At 41.9% G+C, this 24,641-nt stretch overlaps 1 protein-coding gene across 7 annotated transcripts; it reads left to right on the top strand.

Moving 5' to 3' along the window:
- On the top strand, positions 1-19,462 carry spry1 (sprouty homolog 1, antagonist of FGF signaling (Drosophila)). 7 transcript variants are annotated; one of them, XM_041192592.1, is made up of 3 exons: positions 7,119-7,761; positions 9,400-9,588; positions 16,582-19,462. In XM_041192592.1, exon 3 carries the CDS (start codon positions 16,637-16,639, stop codon positions 17,609-17,611), a length of 975 nt encoding a protein of 324 aa, XP_041048526.1. In that variant the 5' UTR covers positions 7,119-7,761; positions 9,400-9,588; positions 16,582-16,636; the 3' UTR covers positions 17,612-19,462. The 7 variants fall into 7 exon arrangements, with proteins under 7 accessions (XP_041048550.1, XP_041048569.1, XP_041048526.1 ...); XM_041192600.1 differs by lacking the exon at positions 7,119-7,761 and adding an exon at positions 8,152-8,373; XM_041192609.1 differs by lacking the exon at positions 7,119-7,761 and adding an exon at positions 8,502-8,576.
- Positions 19,463-24,641: the final 5,179 nt, after the last annotated feature.

The following is a 24,641-nucleotide window of genomic DNA, read 5'->3' as shown; positions in this document are numbered from 1 at the left end:
AGGAAACCAGCCGGCAGCTCGCTGAATGAACATTTACAGCCGAACATGATCCGAGTGTCGCCGCCCCGACATAGGAGCCGGGCTATGGTAATGACCCGACGCATTTTAACAACTCATTACACGGAGAGTCTGAACTGCAATGCCACGCCCACTCGACATTTGAAACGTGCTTGTGATTTTAGGTTGGAAATGTTTGCATGAATCGGTTGAAACCTTTCACTTTGTCATAAAATGTGTTTTTTTGAGATCAGTGATGGTCGAGGTCAGCTCATTCCGAACCATGGGTACCGGGAATGAGGGACAGCCCGCGTGTTCAATGTTGGGGCAGGCTTCTCGTGTGATTAGGCAAAACCCATACCGCGTCCTCACACCAAAGCACAGACACAAATTCGGCGCTAAAATTCCTCCTTGTGTTTTTCTTAGACCGGGCTCACTAAGCCACTTCGAAACTCATCTTATAATACCAGCTTTCTCAAAGGATGTAGCTCCGTGCTCTGAGACATGGTTTAATCTTTGATCATGTACAACCAAGGAGTTTTCCCTATTGTACACCTTTTAGCAGAAGGTGCACTTCTGCTTCAACACTTCACGGAGACTATCTTTTTAGTGGTTCAATTACTGGGTGTTTTTACTCGGGGAATATGAATTCTTAAATTGCTGTGGAGCTCCACATATTCAAGCTTAACTACGTCGAATTTAACGGGTTGAAAGAGAAAGAAACAGTAAGATATTGAATATTTCGGATAGGGTAAGAGGACATGCTTAGTACAGTGAGATTCACTGTTACACAGCGAACTTTGGCGCCCCTGCAGACAGCAAATCCATTGAAAAGGACCAGATCACAGGAGAGATACAGTTGAGGAAGGCCCTTGTTAGTTTAGCCATCCAGAAAGAGCCGACAGCCTTTTCACCGTCACATTCAATTGTTTGTTAAATGATCCCAGAGCTTTCATCTCCTAAACGCCCATTCCATACCTCGGTTACTCTCTGTGCGAGGAGCTTCCTGACATCAGTCTGCCTTTTCGCAATTTGTCTTTTATCGTGGTTTAGTTTGAAGTATTGTCCCAACCTACTTTTTTTTCGAAATAGCTTGTGTTCTTTGTTCTTTGTTTACAAGTTGGCATACGTTCTACTCAGTGCATATGTTATAGTTTACAAAGTAGATTGTGCTAATGAGTGAACTTTGATTCAGGGCAAATCTAAACGAGTAAAGAATGAAAACAGAGCTCATAACTTTGAACTCATTGAGCACCATGTAGTGCAATACCCTCTCCAGGCTATGACAGAGGTGCTCCAGAAGAAACTGTTGAGCATTGCCCTGTGATTCTGGTGCTGTGGAATATTTGTTGGCAGTTTGGATTCTATAACTATGAAGCACCAACATACATTTTTTTTCCTAAAAATAGACTTTATTCACAGTATTTGCACGTTACATTACCAGTGCAGTAGTATACATGGTGCAATGCAGGTCAATTTGGTCAACACAGTACATGGTACTGGTGGGTGCTTCACTCCAATTCTAATGCAGATTTGGTCACATTTACATTATATTAAACATGGGGTTTTCCACAGTTCCCCCAGCCCTTTGGGGTTCTGTGGTGGCAGGGTCTTCAACTGTGGCCTTTCCCATGGAGCCTTTGTGTGGCTGCCCAAGCTCCAGAGCATCGCTCTGCTCCCAGATCTTGGAAGATGAAAGTTTGCAATGCTTGGTCATGGACAGCTCCTTGACAAGCATGATCAGCAGGTTTAGGGCTTAGTTGATGGTCCTCCAGCAGCAACTGATGTTTGTCTCAGGGAGGGTCAGTCCCCTCGGGCTGTCGGCAGAGCGCAGAGTCCTGTGTTGCACTGTTGGTCGGGATGAGGCTTGACAAAAGGCCACTGCATCTCCTTCCTGACATTCTTCTCCAATGCAGCTGTCAGGAGGTGGGCCACGCGTTGAGGACAGCCTATAGAGGTGCAGAGGTGTGCGGTGAACAGGAAGGTTCTAACGGGGAGGGCACTAACCACCAGCAGCCAGGATATGTCTTGGTGCTTGTTTGGAAGTTCTGGCAATGAGTGTGCTGCCAAATGACCACGACAGTCTGCTCAGGGAACCATTCAATAGAATCCACTTGTTTTTCCACAGAGCCTCTAGGACCTTACGTGCAGACTGGGGCCTGATTGACCTGTGCTCAAAGGGGGTTTTCTGCACCAACTTTTCTACAAGGGACAAGTGGGATGGCACAGTCTATCTGAACAATGACAATGTGGCCAGATCCATCTTTCATTTATTCACCACTGAGTAAAAATTTAGAAAAATTCTCGCGGGATCTGCTGGGCATTTTAAAACTTGAATCAATACCACTCTCTCTGGTGTCACTCCCAAGTGGTCTGAGATGGTCAATGTGCCGTTTGAAAGCAGATTGAGAGCGGCCTCTAGGAGTTACGCGATCATTTTGAATTTTATCCTGATATTGTTGGCGGTGGTGGGCTTGGGGTTTGGGAAGGGGGTGGGGGGTGATGGTTGGGCAGTGTGGGGGCCTTGCGCCACCAGTTCCAGAAATGTAAATCTCTATTCGCTAAAACTTAATAAACATTTTGGCGAATCTAGTGATGATCGGGGGCTGTGAAAAGGTCAACTTCATAGGAACAGGAAAGATAAGCACTTCACTAACACTAAAAGGAAGACGGCTGCCAGCTGACAGTGATGTATATTCTACACGGTGCCTCGTGGTATCAGGGCTGCTTTCATTATCTTCACTTGCTCGGAATGTTGTAAAGTAATGGGAAAGATCCGCAACGTGATTATCAGACTGACCAATGAAAGCCACAAGGTGAATGTTCTTTCGATGGCCGTAACCATCATTGTGCTCACCCATGGGGCAGTCACTCCAAAGGGCAGGATGGTTTTCCGGGTTCCGGCAGCCTTGTACAATTTGGTGTTACTATTCACACCCACAGGAAACCAGTATTCCGCTGGATGTTAATTCCGAATTTAGAACTGGCTCTGGTTGGAAACCTACACAGTCTGGCAGGATTAAGATTAGGATTAAGATTAAGGTTTGCTCTGGTATTGTGATTATACTCTAGCTAATGCAGCGCATTGTACCGCTACCAGGTGTCCTTTGCGATTGACCCCAAAAGTTGCATTGCTGCACAAATGGCAGACATCACCAGTATTTGGGTGAATGGACCCCATTCAAGGAAATTGCCAAACTCGGTGCATTGCTGAGCTCCTCCGTACCAGGTTCAGTTGCGCTCCAAAACTGGCTAAATTCTTGTTGATGCATGCAGAAAAAAAATGACAGGACTTCTCATGCAGTTCCCCTTCAGTTTGAAATATGTCACTCCAGTAAGCACAATAACGAAACTAAAACTCGTTCTTCAAGAAAATGATTCTGAATTTCTGATGAAAAAGACGCTTGCATTTCAAATGTACACTGTAAAACAATTTGCTACCTGGTATGTATCTGTTGCCGGGCTAAGTGCTGCCATGTGGAAAATTGTTTTAAATTCGCAGAAACTAATATATGGACAGATTTTAGTTTTCCGGCATTAAAAAGGAGCATTGAATAACAAGCTAATGTTTACTCAAGATGTTTCTAATATTGGTTGTTAAGGGTTTGGTAAATTGTTACCATAACACAGCACGACTTGCAGCAGCCCCGATGTGTAATAGAGCAGACTGGATTGACTGGCTCTGCCCGGACTCTGACTGACACATTTACCATATGAAAAGGTAAACAGCGTCCATCAATGTCAGATAACCAAACCACAGACTGTGCGTACCGTGAAGCTTGGATCCTATCTGCCGAATTCATTCGAGCGAAGCATCTCTTTATCTGCCCTTCTCGCCTCCCCATCCCCCCTGAGTCGGGCTGCCTCATTGGGAGGTGGGAGTGCGGGAGCGCTCGGAAAAGCTTCCGCTCATTGCGATAACCGACAGTAGCTACAGGTGACGGCACATCGCGCACACCCGGCCAGTCTTTGCATTGGCTTGAGAACACCTCCCGAGTGCTCCATACCCACATGGACTGAAATTGCAAGGCCGAGCTTCCCAAAGCTTTTGAAAAGCAGAATTTAACATGTAGACTAGACAATTGGTTGCAGGTTCGATATCCCCCCTCTCTATATATATAGTCTGCCTACACTCGCCCACAGAATTAATGTTTGAGCCCATAACTGCGACCCGGTTGTGCAACGTCCGAAAGGAAGACATCACTTTAATGTTATTGGTCATTTTCTTTGTTGATTGGTTATTTTGGGGAATAGTCGCCGAATGTTTATATCTGCCTGGTGGGGGGGGGGGGGGGGGGGGGGGGGGGGGAGGGGTAGCGGCAGAAACCCTTAATGTCTCCCCTGCCGATCGTACACCTACTGTGCAGACTGGGAGATTAGTTTGTTCCCAAAGAAAGTAGTTCTGACCCAGGAACAGGAAAATGAATAACAATAACTTAAGTTTAAGGAGGCATTACCTATTTCCTACAGTCGAAATGTCTTAATTACACTGCTTTGAATATACAGAACAGACATCAACCGCTCCTAACTTCAGCACGTTGAAATCAATTAAACAGAGGATGACCCGGTGGCACCCAGGAAGTTTACGCCTATGAATATAATTAAAGGTTATCAAAGGAACTCCCAGTGCTGTTCTAGGAATAAACATCAAATGGGTGGGGGAGGGTATTAACATTTTAAATATTAGTTAGTCGCCTCTGATGTGTGGACTCAATCAGAGGGAGCGTGTGGTTAAAGTTGGCACTCAATTAACCAGCTTGATTTTTATCAATGCCACATCTTATTCTAATTGTGCTGCCCCTGTGTCCCTGACTCTCATCACCAGAAACAGTCGGAAAACAAGCTTTGTGGATTAACAGAAATACGGCGGAAACAGAAATGAGTTAATTAAAAAATTAACAGGACAACACTGTTAAGAATAGATTTTGGGAGGTCATTATCTGTACCTTTCTTCCAACAATGGTTTCCAAGCAGCAGTATTCCTCTTTAAAATATCAGTTTTATTTTAAAAAAATTAGTAATATTGAGTTTTGGAATTTCTTTTATGTAAAGGGGAGGGGTTTGGGTCAGCTTTGACAGAAGTGGTTCAGTCTTAATGTACGGAAACGAATGGACTTAAAGGCTCCTGATATCTTTTCTGTTTCCAATGCTCGATTTGTAGTTGTTGGGGGCAGGGGTTGTTGTTGAGTGGGATATGTCTGTGTTTGATCATTCCTGTTCGATCACGCAGCGGGGTTGGTGTCTCTTTAAATCCGACCTGCAGCTCCTGCGGAACTTGGCGTTGTCGTTTACAGTTCTTTGAAGCCCCATTTGGTCAGTTCCTTCGCCTCCAGGCCTGACATCTTCTCGCCTGATGAGATCCCTGATAACTGGTCTGGGAGAGATGATGGACTAACAGATAAATCCCTTAATTTCTTTAAACGGGTCTTCAGCCGTTCCGGTGTGAAAGGGCGGCTTAATGATCAGTCAGACTTCAGATGAAAGGGAAGCCAGAGGTTTAATGAATGAGCGATTTCCTGCACAAATGAAACCAGCCAAAGAGCCACAGGTCGCCCCAAAGGAACACTCAAGAGACAGGACAACAAAGGAAGCGTCTGTATTTCATAATGCAGATATACTGTACTCAGGATGAACGGAAGAGGTTCGGTGTACTCTACCAGATTGTTAAATATATCATTAAAATATCATGCGCGGGCGAACACACGCACTGTCTATCTATATATATGAAAGGTTACCCCACATCGCAGTCCAAATTAGATTAATAAGTGCAAACAGGAATTATTTAACATTACACACAAATTACACTTGGAGCCATTGAGTGCAGGCTCCCGCCCCATACAGAAAGTTTCGTGGATTTACATTAACATTCTCAGCATGTGCTCGGTGGCAGGAGACAGTTGTTTTGGTGCATTCAAATGACTGCAGCAACAACAAAGAGGAGTTTAGGAAGTCGGGATTCCCCCCCCCCCCCCACCCCGTGTGATCTGAGCACAAAAGCACTACCCAAAGGTACGGGCTGATGAAAGGGTTCAGCTCCTATAGACCTGGATTTTTAATATTCCGACGCGGGGATTTATTTTTTGGCTGGGTAAGTAGAAAAAAGCCTAAGCGAAATTCAAAAGTTTAAAAAAAAATACTTATGTATGTTTAATAATGGCCTTTGAAAGCGAGATTTCGTCGTTGCGGGTCTTTTTAATGAATGTTTCCTCTGCCTCTTTTGTAAACCACATTCGTTTTTCTCATCTGAAATCTCTTTTCTGCATAATGGGAACCAGCAGGATGCGATAGAGGGAGAATTGCGCTGGATTCCGGTCTGCGGTTTATTTTACAAATGAATAATAAAGCTGCCGAGGGCCGAAGGCAGTGAGAGGCTCAGATGATTTTTCTCCAAGGGCTCATTCAACATTAGGAACATTTTTCTTAGTAGCATATTGAGTGCCGTGTGTCTGAGGGAGCGTTTGGGGAGTTGTGTACATCAACAAAGTAAGAAAATGTGTATTTTCTTAAGTCTCATTGAGATGGGGTAAAATATGCTAAAATAAACTCGAGTGAAATAAACAAGGATACAATAGTAACAAATTATTCTTATTTTTTAATGTTTCAATTGGTTTCCTTTAATGTTGCAATAAAGTTCAACCGAACCGATTTAGGCTGGAATATAGATTGTTAAAATATAGCAAAAAATATAGTTAATGTTGCAATTTGTTGTAAAAGTTCGCCATCTGAGTGAAATCAGACCAACAATCTTGTAGTGATCATCTCTGGTCGGATGCACCGTTTCCTCTGATCCAATTAGCGGGATATTTCCCACCAATCTCCTTTCAGCGTAAACCTTGTATCCCTAAACCGACCAATCCTCTTCCTACAAAAAAAGGTTGTCGCCTCCCTCTTATCCAATCCGAATCCACGAGCCGCGGCGTGTCCTAAAATACCCAATCAGCGGCGACCGGATGTCTTGTATCCTCTTTATTCCCATTTTTTTCCGCTTCTGGGGCGCCGGAGACCAATAGGCGGCGGTGGAATGCAAATTTATGGCCAATGAGCAGCTGTGGAATGCGAAGTGTCGACCAATGAGGGTGAAGGGAACGTGGTGTGTGTTTGGTGTAGAAGGAGCAGCCGTCAGTGGCACTGAGAACAAGTCCAGAGCAGGCTACAGTGAGCAGAACAACTCCGCACTCCTATATATAAAGCAACAGCTCACGTTTGCAGACTCTGGCTGCCGGACACAGCCTCACATGCAGATGCACCAATAATTACACAGCAGGTACACCAGGCTTCACAAGTAAGAACACAACAGTCTTACATATACAGTTGTCATAACGTACAAACACATGCAGCCACACCGTGCACTGGTGACAGCTTCATATAGGAAATCAGGTGTCCGGACGGGAGACCATCATACAAAACAATCGCCGTGCCTTACGGAGAGTGTCATTACAAAAAAGGAAAGCGCCCATTGACAAGCAGCAGTGCGGCTGCAGTGAGCGTCGCGGAGGGAATACCCAAAGGCTGCTGCTGGACATTGTACATGGGCAGTATGTAGAGTGAAGGGCTGGCCGCCGGCTCACTGCACCACAGGCTTCTGCTTCTATCAACTCGACCAGTTGCCTCGACCTCACTCTTGTTTCGATCCGACGACTTAACGACGTGACTCCTAAATATTAGGTGATTTAAGGCTTGAGACTGGATCTACCTTCTTGGAAAATACTTTTGCATATCACACACAATAAAATGGATTTGTACTTGGTGGATATATGGAAATAGGTAAGATTCCTTGACATTTTATAACTTAGAAACAGTTTTTTTTAAAAAATCTGGTCGGCTTTTACAAGCGCGTATTAATACTCATAGCACAGCATAAGATTTTTTAAATCCCTAAATGAAAATGGAAAACTGATTTTTTTGCCGGAGATTATAAAATCTTCAGGTTGAATCCTCTTCCACTTGTGGAAATGGCCAATCTAGTTGAATGACCCCAGTGTTGTTACTGGAAAGTCCGCCCCCGTGTGGTGTTCTACATCCCCTCGAGTACCAGCCTGTTGCTGCTGGATTCATTCATAATTTCCCCCCCACCCTGCCCCCCCTCCCTTCTCCTCCCGTCTCTCTCTCACTTCCCTCGGCTCGGTGAATGATCGATTAACCAGAGTTGATGTGCGCTCCGAGAGGGCGCTGCTGGCTCCAGTCACCCTGCATTCGGCTGCGGGTCTTTTGATGGACCCTTTTCTGAGCCCTTTTCATTGAAACAATCGCCGGGAAGCTGCTCGCCAGGCAGCAGGAATTGAGGGGCCACGGATCCTTCCCCTTTGCCCATTGCCTGGCGGGGAGAGGAGACGGTTCTTGCAGAGTTTCGGCACAGCAACTGCTATTTGCTACAAGGTGATTGTGTGTGTGTGTGTGTGTGTGTGTGTCCGGGGGGGGGGGGGGGTGGGGGGGATCAGGCTTATCGGTTTGAGTAAGGCAGCTGGAGAAGGATTCGGATACGTGCAACATATTGAAGTGCTGCGGGACTGTAGGAGCTTCCCACTATTCTCAGATGAGTGTCGGAAGGGTTGAGAGCTGAAATTATTATTGCATGACTGGTGAGAGTTGTTGAGCTTGGGGGGTGGTGGGCAAGGGGGCGTTTTCTCTCTCCACCACCCCCCCCCCCCCCCCCCCTCCAGCTGCCCACAGTGACTGTGAAGTCGGTGTGTTTTTCAGTGCTCTTGACTGCAGCATCGCCCAAGGATCGGGCGCCCGTTGTGTGTGCGGGGAGAGTGTAGCGCCCGTTGTGTGTGCGGGGAGAGTGTAGTGCGCCTTGTCTCTGCAGTGGGGAGCTGGCTCGGCCCGGCCCCTGGAGGCTCCCCTTTTGGACTCACTTGCAATGCTGAGCCGAGTCTGATTTGTAACCCTAAAACGTGGTTTGACTTTAAAGCAAAAACACCCTGTGTGTGACGGTGGCTTTTTTGGGTTCGGATTCCCATGAGCGCCTCTCCCACAGCAGAGCGGTCTGCAAAAATGAAACACAAATCCGGTTTGTTCTGCAACTCTGCCAACACAGACAGCACAGGCCAGAGAGCAAAGTCAAATGCCAAGGTCAGGAATTGTATGTGAGTTGGTGGGGGGAGGGGGAGAAAGTTCAGGGCTTTCTGCCCAGTGCAGCTACTAAGGTAAACGCTGAAGTTCGAAGTTAACACAGGCGAGAGAGTCTTCCCAGGTCACGGATTGAGGTCAGTCTGGGGAATTCTCTGGGTGCATGTTGAGCAGCATGAAACTCGAAGCCCTTCCCGTAACCAGTCTCCTCTGCATGTTCTTCGCTCTTACAAGCACAAGCAGTGAGTGAGAAGTTAGTAAACGCTGGCATTTTCCTGGGCTTGTTAAATAACAGAAACAGTTTGAAGAAGCATTGTTATTATTAATTTGCAGGTGCCAGCCTACGTGTCTCTCGTAACTTGCAAAGCGAGAAAGGTTTTGTTATAAACTGCTGGCTGAGCCATGTTAAAATGTTCAGCGCCGAATGACTCCTTCGGGTGCAGTTTCGAGCGAGACGACTTGTATTTGAGTCAACATGATGGACAATTCACCAGGGTTCAAGCAGTACAATATGTTCTTCTGGTGAGGATTTAACTTTTAAACTTGGCTGTCATCCACCCCAGTTTCACCTTTAGACTTTTATTAAGAGGTAACTTGCAAACCGGCCAAAGGAAGAGCGGAAGATATGGCATTTTTGCAATGGAAGCTAATGTGCTGCACTTGTAGTTGGCTGATCTACTGTGAAATTTTATTAACCACTAAAATATAACTTCCTGTCAGTATCACACTGTGATAAAACATGATGGGCTTTGGATATGAAGTGACTGGTACTATCAATGATTAGATAGATTCTAGTAATTTCATATTCAAATTGTGCCTGCAGAAAAAAATAAATCTGGTTTGTTCTTCCATACTCTGTTTTCATGGAAAAATCCAGAACCGCAGAGTGGTACAGCACAGAAGGAGGTCATTTGGTTCATCATGTCCATGCTGGCTCTCATGCAAAAGCAATTCACCTAAGCCACTCCTCCACCATTTCCCCTTTGACTCAAACTAGATGCCATGTTGTCTAAGGTCTCATCAGATGTGAGAATTTCACCATTTTATAGTTGGAAACTTCCAGAAACTATGACATATTTTGTTCAGAGACCCATGTAACACAGCATCGTAACTATTTACTGCTGGCCACTGTTACATCACTCATCAATCTAGATACTTTTAAACTGTGTGATAGACTTTGGGTTAAAAACAAAGTGCTGGAAAAACTCAGCAGGCCTGGCAGCATCTCTGGAGACAGAAACAGAATTAAGGCTTTGAGTTGAATATGACTCCTTTTTGGAACGTTTTCCAAAGAAGAGTCATACAGACTTGAAACATTAGCTCTGTTTCTGTCTCCACAGATGCTGCCAGACCTGTTGAGTTTTTTCCAGCACTTTCTGTCTTTCAGATCTCCAACATCCACAGCAATTTGCTTTTATGACTTTGGGTGATGGTCCTCTTTGGAGATAAAGTGGGAGAATGCCTGCTTTTCTCCATAATTATCAACTCTTAACAACATTGCAGGAGCATGCAACTTTGAACTTCAGAATTTGTGAGAGGACGTTTTCATTAGTGGGCCATTAATTAGGAAAAATACTCATACTCTCCTTGTTTTTGTTGAGAGAAATTTTATGTCCTGTTTTAGGAACACCAATACCTGGTAGGATACCAGTCCTCTAATTTGGTGGGTCTCTGAATTTAATTTTCAAACTCCATTCTGGCCTCCTCATGCTTTTTCTCATCTACATATTTTCTGTATTCCCATGCTGTCATCTCACACACATCATCTTCCACCAATTTTTCTCTGTGTCCTTGCCCATGGCACTGAAAGCCTAATGTTTAAAGCATTTTGTCCCTTCCCTTAATCAGACATGCTTAAGCTGTAGACTTTTCAGTGTTAGGTTTGAGCGCCCACATTATTGCTTCAGGTGCTGTTGTTACTGGTGTTGGGACACAGGCTGAAGATGTTTGGCTCTGGATATGTATATTTGCCACTTAAGCTCATTATTGTCACTTGTATGGAAGGCAGGCTCTGAATTCTTATACTTGTGCATTGCAACTTTTAAAAATGTAGTTTCTCAACAGATCTCATCAAGTCAGAATGAATATGAAAACTGTTATATTGTGCTCCCAAAAACCTACCCCTTAGTGCCAGGTCCTCCACGAGGACATTTATCATACATAACAGCTTCTCATCCCTTCAATTGTGCAACTGCTCCTTAATGCAAAGCAAAATAAAACCTTTGTGGTTTTGGTGGGGAGGGACTTTCCAACCTAGTTGTTAAATTATGAATACTTTTCCAGCGTTTTTTCCAAATCTGTATTATATTTGTGCAAGAATTTAAGGACTGAGCTGTATTTATTAACCATACCACTATATTCTACTTCATGTGTAGAAATCAGTCAGTAAGTGGTTGCATTTTTGTGGCATTTTAAGGCAAGAATGCCTCTTGCACAAAAATAAGCTAGCGCTGTGCAGTGTTGTGGAAGCTCCCAAATTAAAACCGCATTATGGATGCCACATGGTAATAGTCTCTTAATTCAGTCCTGTTTGTGCTGACCGAAATCCAGTGTTTCATTGTCAGTATAATCCTGCTGCTGCAAGAGCAGAGGACTAGGTGCTTAGGGAAATCCAGCAGATCCTGGCAACTCTGTGTAAGGCAATTATTTTAACCCATTGCTATCCCCATTTTAGTACAAGAACTTATACAGTTTGAAATCTCTGCAGTTTTTTTTAAAAAGCACTTTTCAGGTTGAGGGAGGAATGGGAGTGAGATTACCTGGATAATGTACTGCTGGGATGTAACCAACAGCTAATTTGTAGGAATAATGGTGATGTATTAAATATGCAAATCATTAAGTGTGCTGCAGTTATGTTATCTATGGTTCTAATAGACATTGCCTTTAGAAGGATATATAGAAAGAGCATGGTGCTGTAATTCACAGTTGCAAACACAAAACTGCTTTGGAAGAATTTGGGGAGATGATGCTGTGAAATATGTAAGGTACTTGGTGGAGAATGATGACATTGAGCATTATGTTTCTGACGCTGTTCTCCCGTCAGTGTCATGCATAAGAAACTAATACATTAATCCTGCAACTACTGACTCCACTTTGTGTGGTTTTAAACATTGAACATCAAAAAAACCAAGCCATAGTTTTCAGTTTGAAAATCTAAATGTTACATACTATGAGTAAACTTTTTGAACAGATATGCCTCAGGATAACTTCATTTGTAGTGTTGTCAGTATAAGTCAAATTATTTTCTTCCCTTGACTTTTTTGACTGGTTTTAGTCTTTTTGGGGCTATGTTACAGTTAATTTTCACTATAAAATGTAGTGGTAAAACAGTTCTTTTGCAATATGTCATACAGTATGTATCTCTATGACATGTTGTGAGTACATTTGTATCTTCAGAAATGATTGCATTGGAGTAGCCCTATTCTTTACACAAGGTCTCCCTCTCCCTCCACCTGAAATAAATAAAATAAATTTCCTCTTCTGTGCACATTCTTTGCTGGGAAATTGGGGTGTTTTGAGCTACCGCCATCTTCATTCCTCTTCTGTAGTATCCAATAGGATGCATAATTTGAAGAGACTGCATCAGATATGGCTGTTCTCGCTTTTTCTCTCCTCTTTCTTTCCTCTGCCCTCCCCCCTCCCCCACCCACTGTCCTTCAGATAAGATTATTTATTGTCAGCATACCTAGCCAGCTGAGACAGGTGAGGTCAGGGGACATGGCATCTTTAGAGTGGGACTTGGAAGTGTGACAATTTGTCGGGTGGGAATTGAAATTGTGTAGTTAAGCTTATGCCCTAATCCCCATATCCTTGTTTGATAATTTTAATTGTAAAGGATTCTATCTAGTGGGATGTGCACTGCTGCTTATTTCTATTATTCAGCATTGAAGGAGATTCATTGAGCTGGTTTTAGGATAATCTGTTATTTAAGATGATTTCGTGGTGGGGAAGGGGGTCTTTATTGACCGTGAACGATTAGCAACTTAATGCTAACACTTTTGGATATTACACTCATACTTATGCATATTTAACTTTTCATCTCCTGAAGATACGGGTTGAAGCCACAGCACCCATCCTACGCATATTAGCAATCCCTCTAGTATCTCATCCAGACTGCCATTCTTCATTCATTAGTCTAGATAATGAGTGCTGACAGTTTATGTGGGATCTAGGGGATGGTGATGGGTTGGGGGATAGGAGGGAACAAGGCTATGAGTCACAGTCAAACCTGATCCCACTATCACTGGATAGCCATCAGCAGTAAGTACTTCGGCTGATTTTTTCCCCCTAATTCCATAGCCCAGAAAAATCAAGCTTTTACTGCCATTTCAGGGGAGATCAGCTAACAGCATAGAGCAGGGATTGAACATAAGACCTTCCGGGGGCATTGGTGAAGTGATCAGTTGAAAGTCTAATCACTTTTAAAATTGAAAAAGGTTTAATTTATAATATAAGCAATTTGAATTTGATATCTTTCTCTTATCACAACATAATTTGTACTTATGCTGTTTAACAATACTCATATATTGTATTGATCTTTATTATGCATCTATTTTTATTTCTGGTAATTTTTCAAGTAACAATGCCAAACCTGTTGAAAAGTGGCTCCACTTCCGAGCTGCAAGTGATTAGCTGTATAGTGTGGGAGTTGGTGCTGGTGACCTTTCCTTTCACCGAGCCACTTGTGTAAACTTCCACCCACTGTATGAGCAAAGGTTGGAAGAAAGAAAACACAATAATGGTTCTGGTCTTGGCAAGGTTGTACTTTTATCCATGAGGTAGCGTAGAGTTTAAAAACAAATTGCAGCAGCTCAGGAAACAATCTTTTGGCAACCATATGCTTTGTTATGGCTGTCTGGGGCAAGATTTGAACCTATAGTACTGTACAGGCTGAAAAAAATAGGTATAACTCCCATTAAACAAATTAAAAGCTTTCATGCTCCAAAGCTGTGATGTAGTGTTAGGATGTGGGATAGGTATTCCTCTGATTCATATATTGGAGTTTCTTGGTCTCAGCTGCATGATCAAATAGAAATACTGACTGCAGTCCAAATAGAGAGAACTGGTAAGCCCAGCTGGTCTCATGTATCTTCTGGTTGTCAGGTGAAGGGTGGTATTGGTTGAACCCTAAGAGTTTGTCACCTACTGGGAAAGGTCTAATGACAAGAACATTAAAGTAATTCACAGTATTTCTGTGGTGCTCCGCAAGACAGGATGGCATCTCCAAGGACTACATTAAGGAGGGAAAAACAGTGGTTGTTGACCAAGGAAGGAAAATAGGATTAAAGTGAGGGAGGGACTGGGGACATGGATAAGCAACAAGTTTTAAAGTGGTCTTCAAAAATAAGGAAGGAAATGACAAGGTAAGATAGCTGGAAAGGGCATTCAAGAGGACAGGAAAATAGCTGAACTAGTGGTCATCCATTTCCATTGCAGATTTCAAAAAAATATTTTCTTCCTGCAATGAAGTCTCTTGTCATGTTTGTTGTGAAATAAGTTATAGGCCTGTAACATGAAAGAGCTTCAGCATTTATAAACCATTCTGTGGTTTCTCTTCCCATGTCAGCATGGCCGGAAGGCTTCATCCTCAGTAACTGGGGCCTTGTCTGGGTAGACGGTGGCATAGTGGTAATGTCACTGGACTAGTGTCTGCCACTCTTACCTGGTCCGTCCTACATGAGACTCCAGACCTACAGCAATGTGGTTGACTCTTAACTGCCCTCTGAAATGGCCTAGCAAGCTACTCTGTTCAAGGGCAATTAAGGATGGGCAACAAATGCAGCAGGCCTTGCCAGTGATACCCAAATCCCATGAATGAATTTTAAAAATCCTCCTCCTCCTCATATGCATGATGCTTCTTAGGAACTTTGTTCACCCACGTACCTCATTGCTGCCGAAATGCTTTCATCTCCGGTTGCTAACCGATCTCTTTTTAAAGTAAAATGGAAAGACCTATGTTTATTGTTTAGGTGCCACTATGATGGACAGATGGTAAAAATTGTTGCCTTCACGCTTTCAGTAATCAGTAACGTGGTAGGTTACCTGAGTCAGCCTTTGATTGATGGCCTTAATTTTACGGAGACTCAAGGCCATTTTCACCTTCAACACCTGAGCAGTGACCTGGCAGAGCAGATTGTCCTCGTACTGTAGGACCCACCTGATTTTTTTCACCACATTGAATGAGATGAACATTGGGCAGGTCCGAAATGGGTACACAGTTTTCATGCGAACAGATTACCAACCAGGCAGTGAAGGTGAAAATTACCTGCTCTGTATGTACCTGTGCCAGTGTATTACTGTTACTGCTGTATGCTTATCTGGGAATGAAGACTGATGTATGCTGCAGTATATAAAATGTAGTCTTAAAAGCAGTACCTAAAGACTGTGCAGGTCCCCTTTTGGGGAAAAAAATCCAAAGTGCAGTGTTTGATTCCTTTCCCCCCTGCTAAAAATGAAGTCTGGAGATGCATGCACATCACATCCATGATGTGGGCATAGCATGCATAGCACGTGACATGAACTTGATTAATAGTGGGAAGCTCCAGGGACTTATTTCTTACATTCTGATGAATATGGTTTTTTTTAACTGATTCACAACTGAAAAACTCCAAGCATTTTTTTTGGTGGAAGTTGGTAAAAACTGACTTTAATGATTCCTTTCAATGCTAAACTTTGCTTCCCTCACATGTTAGACCTTGTGATCTCCAGTGGTCCCCTGATCTCAAGCAGACTCTCTTCAAAATTCTCATCTTCATTCGTATATCATCCTACTTCTCCAGCATCTCAATGTCTCAGAATGCATGTTTTCCTCAGCTGTCCAAATTCTTTACGGCCCTATTTCTGGCAAAGTCTCTGGCCTTGTGGCTGGCAAAATAAATTTTCTTCTGAAACCCCTCTACCTTTCTATGTCTCTCCCCAGTTTATAACTCCTGATTGCTCCTATTTCATATCACACCTTTGTCTGTCTGCTCTTGCCTTCTAATACCTGTCCTTTTGTTAAGCACTATAGGCTGTCTTGCTCTCTCTTTTTATATATATAAAAAGTTGTCTTACTCAATATACATATGTACAAAGTGCGATAACAAAAAGACAAAAACATGTTTTCTTGCCTCTCACAGTACCCACTTTTAATGTTCTTTGCTTTTATCTAACCCTGTGGCAGACCTGCGGAATTTGACTGGGCAGCATTGACCCAGCCTCCTTCTGTACAGTTAGAACAATCTTACCAAGAAATAGGAAAACCTTCCCATTGCGGGGTAAGGAGTTCGAATGAGTGTGCAGACTGTTAATCAGTATCTGGCCCAAAGTAGAAATAACTTTTGTTGCCAATAAGGTTGCCTTGTGCATTCAAATGCAAACTTTCATTGTGGGAGCTATGGCCGCAGTCCAGTGGGTTAAGTGCTTTCTGAATCTATTCTTTTGCAGTAGCCTGGGATCCTAGTGATCCCTTAAGTTATTGTTGAATGTAGCAATGTGACTCTAATATATCTTTTTCATTTCTACTTGTTTTGGCAGAAATTCAGATGCTTGCCAAGCCTACAGTGAATGCTGGAAGTTGTGATCACCACAGATGGAGGCCCGTATTCAGCATGGCGGTGGTGGTTCATTGGTTGTGATCCAGCAGCCCTCTCTCGACAGCAGGCAGAGACTTGACTATGAACGGGAGCTGCAGCACACTGCCATTTTATCCCTCGATCAGATTAAAGCAATCAGGACCAGCAATGAGTACACAGAAGGCCCTGCTATTGCGAAGAAGGCTAATAGCATTAGTAGTAGCAGAATCACACAGCGGCATGACAAGCATGAAAGGACTCACGAAGTGATACCAATCAATGTGAATAATAACTATGAACATCGGTCCACTCACCACACACACGCCGGTCACCACTCCTCCACCAGGATGCCTGTGTTGAGCAGGTCGACCAGCACGGGTAGTGCAGCTAGTTCAGGGAGCAACAGTAGTGCGTCATCTGAGCAAGGACTTTTGGGACGTTCACCACCATCACGGCTAACCTCCAGCCATCACAGATCAGACAGGACGATTAGAATACAACCTAAAGCATCTGCCTGTACAATGGATGTACCGAAATGCTTAGGGAAGGAGGATTTGGCAAAACATAGATTTATATGTGAGCAATGTGGGAAATGCAAGTGCAGAGAGTGCACAGCGCCAAGGACCTTGCCTTCATGTTTGGCTTGTAACAAGCAGTGCCTGTGCTCAGCAGAGAGCATGGTGGAGTATGGTACGTGCATGTGCCTGGTAAAGGGAATCTTCTACCACTGCTCCAATGACGATGAGGATTCCTGTGCGGATAATCCTTGTTCGTGCTCCCATTCATACTGCTGCTCCAGATTCTTGTGCATGGGTTTAATGTCCTTGTTTCTGCCCTGTTTACTCTGCTACCTTCCAGCTAAGGGCTGTATCAAACTTTGCCAGGGGTGCTATGACCGTGTAAACCGGCCTGGGTGCCGATGCAAGAACTCGAATACTGTGTATTGCAAACTCAAGAGCTGTCCCACTCCAGGGGAGGACAAACCCTCTTGATCCGGGGCAGCAGAGTTCTTTAACACTTCCTTTTAATTTTCATTTTGAAATCATGCCTGTGTGTTTACCCATTTCAGCCTAGGACTGGATATCATCAAAATGCAGCAACTGTTCTAAACTTAGCCCATTCTACAATTGAGGGATGGCTGCTTTCTATCAATATGGAACAGCTCCAGTTCTGCCTGTCAGGCTTAGGATCATGAATATTGCTGGTCCCCATAGGTGAAGAGACATCACCACTTCAGAGGAGTAAACCATTGCTTTCTCACCTGCAAACAGCCCCCTTAACTAGTTTGTATTGTCCACAGATATTTCATGTTACACAAACTATACTGGTATTTTTTACAAATCATCAAAATTTTTTAGCATAATTGAAACAAATTAACCAGATTCTGAGGGGTGTTTGATCTGTTTAATGTATGGATGTTACAATACAATTTCTGACATGCAAGATAATTGGGGGAAACCACTGATGCGATGGTCACAAGGTACCGACCTGCACCAGACTGGCTATCACTAAGCTAACTATCTCCATTCAAAGAGCCAGCTTTTGAGAGACATTTACAAGTAATATAATAGGTTAATTAGGTCTTGTTACTCTTCATAAAATTACCTGATATTTTCTAATATATGCAAAAAAAAATTCCTGAAATTATCCAGGGTATACTTTTCCCTGTTCACTGTTTATGGTGATGAGGCAGATGTGATAATAAAGCTTGTGTTCTCTGCTTTGCACTCAATGTGCTTTACTGTGAATCTGAGTCCTTATTCTGGCCACCTCAAAAACTACTTTTTAACAACAATGTATCATATTAGTTAACTGTATTGATGGATGAGAAGATTTCCAGTGTTTGCTACTTGTGGAGAAATTGTTAATGTGCTCTTTATGTTGGATTTATAGTTTTACAACATTTAGCCAACATTGAAAGTTTTCACCTCAGTTACATTGCAAGAGTACTTGGCAACATTTATTAATGTAGAATACGAGATCTCAAAGAATACAACTTGTTTCACTGTATGATACACAGTGAACTAGTATGATTTCAAATTCTGTAGTATACTGCATGTCAAAAGTTCTTAACACATATCTGTGTCTAAGTTAATCGAACAGTAGAAAAGAAGATTAATATAATAATTATTTTATAAGGAAAGTTAAATGACTTGTTTTATCACTATTCAAATTCTGCACTGGTCTAAACAATTGTAAATTGCAGTGTTCTGAACAATGTCTACCATATTGTCAATTTCTCCTCTTTTAAAGGGAGGTCAGTCTTGGTTTTTTATTTCAACCTAACCCACAGTGGGTGTTTCATGCAGAGGTACAGAATACCCCTTAATTTTGTCTTGATTTAATGGTGTGTTTTAAACAAAGGAGTAACAATGTCTTCTGAGAGATGATAACTAGATATCAGAGGCATTAGCAAAATGCTTGATCGGCTCTTGATATATATCAATTACCATTTTATTGTGACATCCATAATTAAATATTGGGTTGCCTTTAAATTGATGGGACCGTACTCTGGTTTATTTTCCTAAATTTGCCCCATTAACTCTCCATACTTCTGTCTCAAGCCAAATTTGGCTTTCTTTGTGTATATATTTTATGTAAAAAAAGAAAGTTTTGAGGAATCTTGACTGTTTTTAAAATGTCTCAAAACTTCTTTTGTTGTAAAGAATATTTATTATGTGAAGCTCTATTATTTTATGGTATTTATTTCAAAAAGCTGTCTGAAATTTTACTCATTTCTGAATATAACAAATATCATTACTTACTGAGAAAAATTAAGGGTGGCACAAAAGAAAATGCATATGTTAACTATAAGGCAGAAATATATAAATTAATGAAAATACCATCTTGTGTCTTGCCTGAATCTTGTCCTTATTTTGGATTCCCATGCAATGTCCTAAAAAGACTACATTTATATAGCGCCTTATCCCTTTTTGCAAAAATATCCCCAAAGTGCTTGACATGAATTACTTTGAAATGTAGTTTAACTTCTGGAAACTGAGCTACCATAATTTTCAGATATTTGCACCACTACCAATCCAATCAATCATTCAACTTTCTGTTGAAGAAACCCTCTCCCCCAAAACTGCATAATTGCTCAGTGGGTAAATGCAGTATGTTGATGCAATACTCCCATTCCACATATCAGATAGGACTTCAGTCTGATCCATGGTCTTTTTAAAAAAAAAACATGCTGCTGGCATTGGTGGTGGTGAATTTGACCATATTTAGCACTGCAAAATACTAAACACTAGAAAGTGGATTGTTTTCCAAGTGTTCTGTCAGAGTAGGAATTCCATTAAATAGAACATGGTGTGGTTTAGTCTGTCAGAATATTGTGGTTGGATTGGGCATGTGTTTATCCAGAATTTGATGGTCAAGCCAAAGATTTGAATAAGGATATTATTTTATTCCAGTCACTGATAATGACTCCCAACACATTAGGACAGGGATTGTCATTAGATTATGTGCATAATGCAATGCCGTAAAGCTGACTGTAAACCAAGAATAACGTAAAATTGCACAATAGATAACTGTGCAATATGGTTGGCTGTTTTGCCAATCCAGTAAAAGAACTTCATAAATCACCTGTGCAGTGTACGGATGTTTCACACTTATGAAGGAATGTTGGTAATACAGCTCTGATTTGATTTGAGTGTAATTTAGAATTGCTTCAAGCTGTTTAATGTTTTTCTTTTTGCTTCTCATTTAAAAATTGACATTTAAAAAAAGGCATTAATTCAGATGCCATTTCTCGCAACCTCCTATGCACCCCTTGCCCCTCCAATTTGTTCCCTTCTAATGAAGACGCTGAGTAGAACTGGTGTAAAGCTCAAAGTATATCTTCTACGTTCAGCTCCACTAATTACATGAATGAAGAATGTGCTCACAATCCGCTGGCCCATTTGTGATTTTGCAAGACCTGTTGAACGTAAAAGTGCCTGCTCCAGACTTCTCCAGCAATTGCAAAGCATTAAATGGAGAAATAGAGAGTGACCGGTAAATAGGCCTGATACATGTAGATCAAATTACTTGATTATACGCTCCAGTATATGACCAAGCTTGTTTCACAGGTCAGGGTATGAAATGACTTACAAAGAAATAAATTTTGGATTGTAATGTCAGATATCTACTTTGTTCAGTGTGCGAGTATGAATTCGACTGTATTTTTTCATGAGGAATATTACAAAGTGAAAGATGTACTAAGTACACCTGTTATGTATAGCCTTCCTGCATAGAAGTGAATGGTTGTTATCTTGAAGGCATTTTAAATGGATATCAAATATTAATTTCACCAGTACTTTTCTCAAATACTATTTTCATTTTTAGTCAATTAACATGAATGTTTAGCATGTTGGCATAATAAAATTAAAATTAGGCCCTATCTAGAAGCAAAAGCTAGTGTTAACATACTAATGTTAGATGCAAACGCTTAGTATCGTAAAGCACTTGAGTACATGATTAGCATCTTAAGTGGGGAAAACTGTTTCCCCCTGGCAAAATGGCACCAAGATCTCACCACAGATTCTGCCAGACCTGATCAGGAAAAGTATTGGCCTTGGAAGGGACACAGCATAGATTCACCAGAATGATACCAGAACTTAAAGGGGTAAATTCTGAGGATAGGCTGTATATACTTGGCTTATTTACCTTTGAGTTCAGATGGTTGAGGGGCAAGTTAGTTAAAAATGATGAAGGCATTCATTAGGTTAGATATAGAGAAACAAAACCCCCCGGTGAGAAAATCCAGAAGGGGTTATAACCTTAAAATTAGAGCTAGGTCATTTAAGAGTGAAATCTGGAAATTGTATCTTACACAATGGGTAGTGGAAATCTTAAATTCACTTGCCTAAAAAGCAGTGGATGTTGGGTCAATAGACATTTTCATGACTGAAGCCAATAGATTTTTGTTAGAGGAGGGCATCAAGCATTATGGAAAGAAGGCTGGTAAATGGAGCTGAGGTAAAGATCAGCCAGGATTCAATAAAATGGCAGAGCAGGTTCAAGGGTCTGGTGTACTCATGTTATGTTTCTATAATTGCTATGATTCAATTTTGAGTTTATTGCCAGTTTATGTTGGATTGCACCAAAATCAATTTTGCTGTGAATGCAACCTTTGAGGGGCAGTTTGATTTACAGCAGTTCTGTCCCAGCACCTCTTCCGTTTGATTCTTTGGACACTGGAGATCTGGTTATCAGCCCTCTGGTCTGTTGTATCCATTACAGGTAAAGCACTTTTGTCTCATGGCTGGAGCCAATGAAGTGAACAATTGTACTGAGGCTTTTCTGTTGTTCTATTAATCACCTTTTCACACATGTTTTTGGGTAAGGTACACTATAGGATAAATGATACCCACAGATATATACACTGAGGGTCTTACATAAAATCCTGGAACTCCTTGCCTAATAGCATCGTGGATATACCTATACCACATGGACTGCAAAGCTCAAGAAGGTGGCTCACCATTACCTTCTGAAGGGCAATTAGGGATGGGCAATGGCTGACCTAGCCATTGCATTGCACATACTACAAACTGAAAAAGTTAATCTTTAATTCACAGGAGGGTTAGGCCAAGAGCTAATCGTATACAAGCAGTCACTAAAAGCAACGCATCCTCAAGCCCATCTAATCTCCATGGTGGCAGCAGATCCATGGTGGCAGCAGACTCTACAATGGGTTTCTTAAGTAAAGTCTACACTAAAGAATTTATGTCCACGCACTCTTGTATACAAAGCTTTTCTTTTTGTTGTGAACTTTTTCCATTATAATTCCATTACCTCATTTTTAATGGAAATTGCCTATGTAAAATTGTCATACTGTCTTACTTCTTCCAACCATTGATGGTGCTATAGTACCTCATCAGCCTGTACTATAAATTCTTTATGCTCCAACAAACTATTACAGCCTAAGTTTTGCTATTTAACTACAAACAATAATATTAAATCAAAAGTAAATGAAACAAGAACAGAATTTATAACTATAAAATGGGAACTAAATTGCATCTACATATCCTAACCAATTATTCCCCACCCTCTAACACCATTTCACCTGCAAACTACACACGGTCTTCACTCCCTGTATGGGACACCATGGAGATTAACTAAATATTTAATAAATCTTTTAAAAAGAAAATTGTAATTATGTAAGTGCTTTTCATGACTATCAGACATTGCAAAGTGCTTTATAGTCAATGGACTACTTTTTGAAGTGTAGTCACTGTTATAGGAAATGCAGCACATAACAATATGCACATAACAAACTCCCACAATTAGCAACATCATAATGACTGGATAATCAGTTTTTTGTGATTCTGATTGAGGGATAAATATTGGCCAGGAGACCAAGGACATCTCCCCTGCTGTTATTTGAATTAGTACCATGAGATCTTTTACACCCTCCTGTTTAATGTCTCACATGAAAGATAGTATCTCTGACAATGCACTGCTCCCTCAGTACTGCATTGGGGCATCAACTTTGATTTTTGTGCTCAAACCTTGGAAGTGGGACTTGAACCTAAAACTTTGTGACTCAGTGGTGAGTACACTACCAACAGCCACAATTGACACTAGAAAAGTCATTTTATAGTGAGGCTTCAAGATAGAGACTGCTTTCTAAAAACTGTTCAAAACAGTATTGTTAATATGGTCCCTAGGGAACTGAAATCCTTGATCAAGGCGAATGTTGCGGATATTTGACTGACTTAACAAAATGGTTAAAATGGGGAAATCCCCACTCTAATTACAGCTGCAGCTCAAATTTGCACCCTGGCTGTGCCAGACATTGAAAGGTGAGACCTTTACCATAAGTAGCAAGCTACAGGGGTTGGAGTCAGGTATTTCAGAATTCAGGATGTCTGGACCAGCAAAGGAGTGAAAGGGGGAAGGGTGGTCAGTAAGGTCAATGGTAGCTGAAAGGAAATCTTGTTACTTACCTCTTCAAATGCAGCATTTCAACCATTATAGTGTGTTACATTTCCAGTCTAACAACTTTTTTTTCACCCAAAGGCCTCTGTTGAATTCTGTGCAAACCTAGTGGATTATTAATTTCCTGCCTTGTTTCAAGAGCTACAATTTGAGGCCATCCACTTCTGTTTGTACACAATAGGAAACAATAGCTGACTTTTTAGGGCTCTTAAGAATGAGGAAGTTTTACGAGTAATTATTAGTTAAAGGTAATACCTTGCCCCTGCGACTCAGTTTCAATGAAAAGAGAAGTATGTTCACTATCTTGGCTCCAAATGAATGCCCACTTGAGTGAGTTACCCAGAGGTCAACTGGTGGCTGTAGAATCACACCCCTTCAGCAGTGACATTAAACTGAGACATTCGTCTCCTCTTTGCAATAGTTCAGGTGGAAATTAAAGATACTATGGCTCTATTGGAAAAGCAAGAAGTTCTAGTGTCCAGGACAGAATTCTCACCTCAACCATAAGTGTCACCATGAAAATGGACCAACAGATCATCCATCTTGTTAATGTTTGTGGGACATTGCTAGCACTGAATGTTGTGTTTGCCTAAATATCAACAGTTAGAGGACTCCCCAAAATAATTCAAATCACAGAATTGTTAGGACGCAGAAGGAGACCATTTGGCCCATCATGTCTGCACTGGCTCTCCAAATGAGCATTATGACTTATTGCCATTCTCCTGCCTTTTCCCTGTACCCCTGCACATTGTTTCTATTTAACTAGTCATCTAATACCCCCTTGAATGCCCTGATTGAACCTGCCTCCACCTCATTTCCAGGCAGTGCATTCCAGATCCAAACCACTCGCTGTGTGAAAAAGTTTCTCTCACGTCACATTAGCTTCTTTTGCAAATTACTTTATATCTTTGTCCTCACATTCTCAATCCTTTTACGAGCATGAACAGTTCCTCCCTATCTACTTTATCCAGCTCCCCAATCTTCCCTTAGCCTTCTCCTCTCCAAGGAGAACAATCCCAACCTCTCCAATCTATCTTTGGAAGCTCAGGTTTCTCATCCCATTCTTGTAAACCTCTTCTGCTCTCTCTCCAATGTGTT

This window comes from Carcharodon carcharias, chromosome 1 (assembly GCF_017639515.1).
Source record: "Carcharodon carcharias isolate sCarCar2 chromosome 1, sCarCar2.pri, whole genome shotgun sequence".
NCBI lineage: Eukaryota > Metazoa > Chordata > Chondrichthyes > Lamniformes > Lamnidae > Carcharodon > Carcharodon carcharias.
This window is presented reverse-complemented; position numbering and strand designations above follow the sequence as displayed.